This window comes from Mus pahari, chromosome 19 (assembly GCF_900095145.1).
Source record: "Mus pahari chromosome 19, PAHARI_EIJ_v1.1, whole genome shotgun sequence".
In the NCBI taxonomy this organism is placed as follows: domain Eukaryota; kingdom Metazoa; phylum Chordata; class Mammalia; order Rodentia; family Muridae; genus Mus; species Mus pahari.
Genome location: NC_034608.1, coordinates 19,805,897 through 19,811,816, shown reverse-complemented (window position 1 = coordinate 19,811,816; position 5,920 = coordinate 19,805,897). Strand labels below are relative to the sequence as shown.

At 48.5% G+C, this 5,920-nt stretch overlaps 1 protein-coding gene across 1 annotated transcript in view; it reads left to right on the top strand.

Annotated features, from left to right (window-relative positions):
• LOC110336908 (zinc finger protein 45-like) overlaps positions 1-5,864 on the top strand; it is a 10,645-nt gene extending 4,781 nt beyond the window's left edge. The window contains 2 exon segments of the mRNA XM_021219648.2: positions 4,576-5,649; positions 5,652-5,864. Coding sequence (XP_021075307.2) covers positions 4,576-5,649; positions 5,652-5,830 — 1,253 coding nt within the window. The 3' untranslated portion in view covers positions 5,831-5,864.
• The last annotated feature ends 56 nt before the right edge of the window (positions 5,865-5,920 follow it).

Here is a 5,920-nt window from a genome sequence, read left to right as displayed (position 1 = left end):
AAACGTGTGTGCACACAGCATGCACACACACACAGGCAGAGAGGCAGAGGCAGAGAGGCAGAGAGGCAGAGGCAGAGAGGCAGAGGCAGAGAGGCAGAGGCAGAGAGGCAGAGAGGTCTCTGAGAGTGTAAGGCTATCCTGGCCTACAACATAACAAGTTCCAGGACAGCCCAGGCTACACAGAGGGACACTGTCTCAAAGGGTCAGTGGGAGGGAGCCTTTGATGGAACTTCTCATTGCAGTAAAAAATTATAGTTTATTGCCAAAACCAGTGTGAGAGATTGCAGGATGAAAATGGTGTGTGTCTGTGGGTGTATGTGAACATGTGTGCAAGTGTATGTGTGAGTGTGTGAATATGAGTGTGAGTGCATATATGTGTGAGTGTATGTACGTGTATATATGAGAGTTTGTGTATGTATAAGTGTGTGAATATGTGTATGTATAAGTGTGAATATGTGTATGTGTGAGTAAGTGAGTGTGTGTGTATGTATGTATGTATGTATGCATGTATGTGTGTATGTATGCATGCATGTATGTATGTATGTATGTATGTATGTATGTGTGTGTATGTATGTATGTGTGTATGTATGTATGTATGCATGCATGTATGTATGTATGCATGCATGTATGTATGTATGTGTGTATGCATGCATGTATGTATGCATGTATGTATGTGTGTGTATGTATGTATGTATGTATGCATGCATGTATGTATGTATGTGTATGTATGTATGTATGTATGTATGTGTGTGTGTGTGTCTGGTGATACGGATTGAATTTAGGGCCTTGGATGTGCTTGTGAAGATATGTTCCAAATACTGTTTTGACTTTTTATCTGGGACAGGGTTCTATAACAATCTAGGCGAACTGAGTACTTACTTAGTTTCCTGGACAGGCTTTGAACCTGTAACCCTCCTGCCTCAGCTTCCCAAATGCTGGGATTACAGGCCTGCCCTGCCAGTCCTGGTGGAAATGGACCTTTCTAATATTCATGCTAATGTCTGCATCTTTTGTGTCTTTTACATAAAACATTTCTTTTGTTATGACACAATTAGAATATTGGGAAGCAGGGCAGAGACAGGAGGATCACTATGAGTTTGAGACTAACCTGGGGCATAGCATGAATTTCTTGTCTCAAAAACCAGCAGAGGCAGGTGGATTTTTGTGAGTTTGAGGCCAGCCTGGTCTACAGAGCGAGTTCCAGGGAGCCAGGGCTACACAGAGAAACCCTGCCTTGAGAAACAGAACAGACAAACAAAGACATGATGGTGTGTGTGTTTGTGGACACGAGTGTGCATGTAGTGTGTGTGTATGTATGTGTGTGTGTGTGTGTGTGTGTACACGTATGTACGTGTGATGGTATGTGGCACCAACACATGTGTGCCATAATGTGCTTGTTGAAGTCGGAGGACAACTTGTGGGCGTCGCTTCTCTCCCTCACCCATGTGGGTCCCAGGAATGGAACGTAGGCAGTCAAGAACTGCCAGGTGGTGGTGGCACATGCCTTTAATCCCAGCACTCGGGAGGCAGAGGCAGGCGGATTTTTGAGTTCGAGGCCAGCCTGGTCTACAGAGTGAGTTCCAGGACAGCCAGGGCTATACAGAGAAACCCTGTCTCAAAAAAACAAACAAACAAAAAAGAAGGCAGGGACGTAGGCCGTCATCCACAGCAGCATCTGATTTTACCTCTGAGTCATCTTGCCGACCTGCTCATGATTTATTTCATCTTATTAAGTTTTAGTATGTGTGTGTTGATCTGTGGGTTAAAGGCCAGAAGAAGGTAGTGTATTCCCTGCGCTATAGTTACTGACTGCAGTGAGCCACCCAGTTGTGGGTACTGGAAACTGAACTGGGGTCCCCTGCAAGAACAATAAGTGCTCTTAACTGCAGAGCCATCTCTTCAGCCTCCAAGAGTTAATTTTAAATAAACCTCTTCATAGAGCTTCAGACCGTGGCCATCCAAGCAGTCTACCCAGTTCCAGAGAGTCCCTGAGCTTTTTTTTTTTTTTTTTTGGTTTTTGAGACAGGGTTTCTCTGTGTAGCCTTGGCTGTCCTGGAACTCACTTTGTAGACCAGGCTGGTCTCGAACTCAGAAATCCGCCTGCCTCTGCCTCCCGAGTGCTGGAATTAAAGGCGTGCGCCACCACGCTCGGCGTTCCTGAACTTTGAATGGTGAAGATGTCCACTTGTGGCAATGACCCTGCAGGTGCAGACAACAAGACTCTGAGCCTGTCCTGTCTAGCTTGTCATCTCGGGCACAGTGTTGGCACCGGTGCCAGGCTATGCCAAGGCCACAGAGAGATTTGTCTGGTCTGTACCACCCCAGTGCTGCTGTCCTGGGATTTTACCCTCAGTTCTCTACTCTCACGGGCTCCTTTGAGTGTCAGCCATGTCATGGCTTCTGGCGAATGATGTACTTATGTGACTTATTACACGGTGAAGTCAAATCTGGCGCTTACAGTATCCCTTGTCTCTGTCCCTCCCTCCCTCCCACATACCTATGTAGACATGTCCTATGACTTCTTACCCTGCCAGTCCTTTCCACTCACACTGGTGTCCTTGCTGTATCCACACATGCTCTCAATTTCTTGCCTGCTTTTAAACCGTCAAGAATGTTCTTAACCCGAGACCCTCCTGACCTCTCCCTGGGATCGTGGTGGTCTCGTCTAAGCTCTTATGTCATACAAGGGGCCTTATCGTCCTCTTCCCTTCCCTTGTCCTGTTTTGTTGTGTCTGACCATTGATGGCTGTGTGCAGTTCTACCAGGCCTTTATCTCACTGTGGTCCCCTGCAGCGTGGGCTCAGGAGGGGACCTGTGGAGGCAGCTGTGCTGTGAATATCTATTAAGTGAATGAACGAGTTAATAATAGCTATGTGGATCTTCTTCCAGTTAGACAGGGAGACACCTAATGGTTGGCAAAGTTTAAAATGTATAAGCAAAGCATAGTATAGAATAGGTTTTTTTCTTTTGACAACTTAACATCAAGACATTTTTAAGATGTCTAATTTTAATTTTCTAGGTGCCTTTACAGATAGATAAGTAGATAGATAGATAGATAGATAGATAGATAGATAGATAGATACATACATACATACATACATAGTAACATGTACTATTCATTATCTGAACACTGTAGCTCCCAGCAACTGTAACAAAAGATTGTGGGCACAAACTCTTGTGTTTAGGTCCCTCCACTACAAAAATAACAATAATAAAATAAAACCCTTAGGCTTACGGGGCTTATAAACAATGAAAACCTGGGTCTGGAGAAATGGCGAGCACTGGCTGCTCTTGCAGAACACCCGAGTCCTCCTTCCTACCCACATCACGTGGCTTGTGTCTGTAACTCCAACTCCAAGATATCTTGTGCTCTATTTCGACCTCAGGTGTGTGTGTGTGTGTGTGTGTGTCTGCGTGTGACACACACAGACACATGTTCTTTCCTCAAAATACCTGCTGAGATGGAAAGGTTAAGAGGGCTGGTTTTTCTCTCAGCAAACACGCGGTGGCTCACAACTGACTCTAACTCTAGTTCTGGGGGATAAGGACCCCCTTCTGGCCTTGGTGAGCACGAGGCACCCTGGCGGCAAATGGACATGCATGCAGGCAGACACTTGTACACATAAAATAAAACTGGAGACGGCCATGCAGAACTAGTCTTGCTGTTCTAGAAGCTTGGATGTCCAAGGTCAGGGCACCAGTAGATCCGATGCCTGATAGGGACTGCTCCAAGGGCTGCCTACCTCTTCTTGCTGTGTCCCCTTGGGTGGAAGGGTAGGGAGCCTTTCATGGGCCTCCTTTATAGTCACTAACCCATTCTTGGGGTCTCCAGCTGCAGGACCTAACTGCCTCCCTGATGCCATCCTCCTGGGGCTCAGGATTTTAGCCATCTTAAAGAGAATGTCTTTTCCTGTGGCTTTCCCATGTCACATTCAGTTGGTGGGGAGGTGTTGTCTGTTTTGTTGTGGCAGTACTGAGGGTGGACCTAGGGGCTCACAGCTATTAGGCAAAGCTACTGAGCAGCTTTTAAAAGACCACTTTTTCTTCTTTTTCTCTTCCTTCTTTGCTTCCTTTACTTTTCCTTCCTTCCTTCCTTCCTTCCTTCCTTCCTTCCTTCCTTCCTTCCTTCCTTCCTTCCTTCCTTCTTCCTTCCTTCCTGGTTTCTCTGTGTAGCCCTGACTGTCCTGAAACAGGCCAGGCTGGCCTCAAACTCACAGAGATCCGCCTGCCTCTGTCCAAGTGCTGGGATTAGGCATGTGCCATCACACCAGCTTGCTCTTTTTATCTTGATGGAAATATTTTTCTTGCTTTGGAGATAAGAAAGTCTTAATTTGTCACTTACCTGTGATACTCTGTAGAGCTTATGGTGGTTCTCGTTGTTATGTGGCGAATGGGAGCACTGACTTGGCTTCTGGGCATGTCCTGAGATGACAGGACCCTGGCTGTTAAAAGGAAGGGAGCCGTTCATTCTCTGGTTCAGTGAAGCCTTAGGCTGTGGTTTCACTGTATAGCTCCAACATCAGCCAACAGAGCATTCACACGCTCTACCTCTCTGAATTCTTTTTGTGCTTCTAGGAGACAAGAATCCTGAGGCAATCCAGTCTCTTGAGGAAGTGGGACCGAGGCACCTGCCACACGAGGCGCTTTTCTGCTCACAAATCTGGCAGCAGGTGAGCAGGGACCTAACGAAGGCTGGAGACCGCAGAGTAAGCAACAGGGAAACTGGCTCTCCGATGAAACAAGATGATGCACATGGTACGGACAAGGAGTACAACAAACATTCCGGTCAGAAATCACAGCTCCAACTCCACTGTGGAACAAACGGTGGTGAAGAACCTTGCAGAGAGGAGAGGAGTGAGAAAGCCTCTCCTCTGCAGGCTCATGGGCGACCCCCCGCAGGAGAGAAGAGGTATTGGTGTGGAAAATGTGACCACTCCTTCTGTCGGTTATCGGGGCTCCAAGCGCATCAGGTGAGGCACACTGGAGAGAAGCCATACAAGTGTGAGGAGTGTGGCAAGGGCTTCACTCGGGCCTCCACCCTTCTGGACCACCAGCGAGGCCACACTGGAAACAAGCCCTATCAGTGCAAGGCTTGCTGGAAGAGCTTCTGTCACAGCTCCGAGTTTAACAATCACGTCCGAGTCCACACGGGAGAGAAACCCTATGTATGCACAGAGTGTGGGAAAGGCTTCAGCCAGGCCTCCCATCTCCTGGCCCATCAGAGAGGCCACACTGGAGAGAAACCCTACAAATGTAGCACGTGTGGGAAGGGGTTCAGCCGGAGTTCAGATCTTAACGTTCACTACAGAATCCATACGGGAGAGAAACCCTATAGGTGTGAGACGTGTGGGAAAGCCTTCAGTCGGGTCTCCATACTCCAAGTGCACCAGAGGGTCCACAGTGAAGACAAACCGTACCAGTGCGCCGAGTGTGGGAAGGGCTTCACCGTAGAGTCCCACCTTCAAGCGCACCAGCGGTCCCACACTGGAGAGAGACCCTATCAGTGTGAGGAGTGCGGGAGAGGCTTCTGTCGGGCCTCCAATTTTCTGGCTCACCGTGGAGTCCACACAGGCGAGAAACCCTATCGATGCGACGTATGCGGAAAACGCTTCCGGCAGAGATCCTACCTCCAGGACCACCACAGGATCCACACGGGAGAGAAACCCTACAGATGCGAGGAGTGTGGGAAGGGCTTCAGCTGGAGCTCATACCTCAAGGCCCACCAGAGAGTTCACACGGGAGAGAAACCCTACAGATGCGAGAACTGTGGGAAGGGCTTCAGCTGGAGCTCAAGTCTCCTGATTCACCAGCGCGTCCATGCGGAGGATGAGGGCCACCGCAAGGATTTGCCTCATGGGGAGCTGGGGCGTGGTGGCGCACGCCTTTAATCCCATCCCAGCACTCGGGAGGCAGAGGCAGG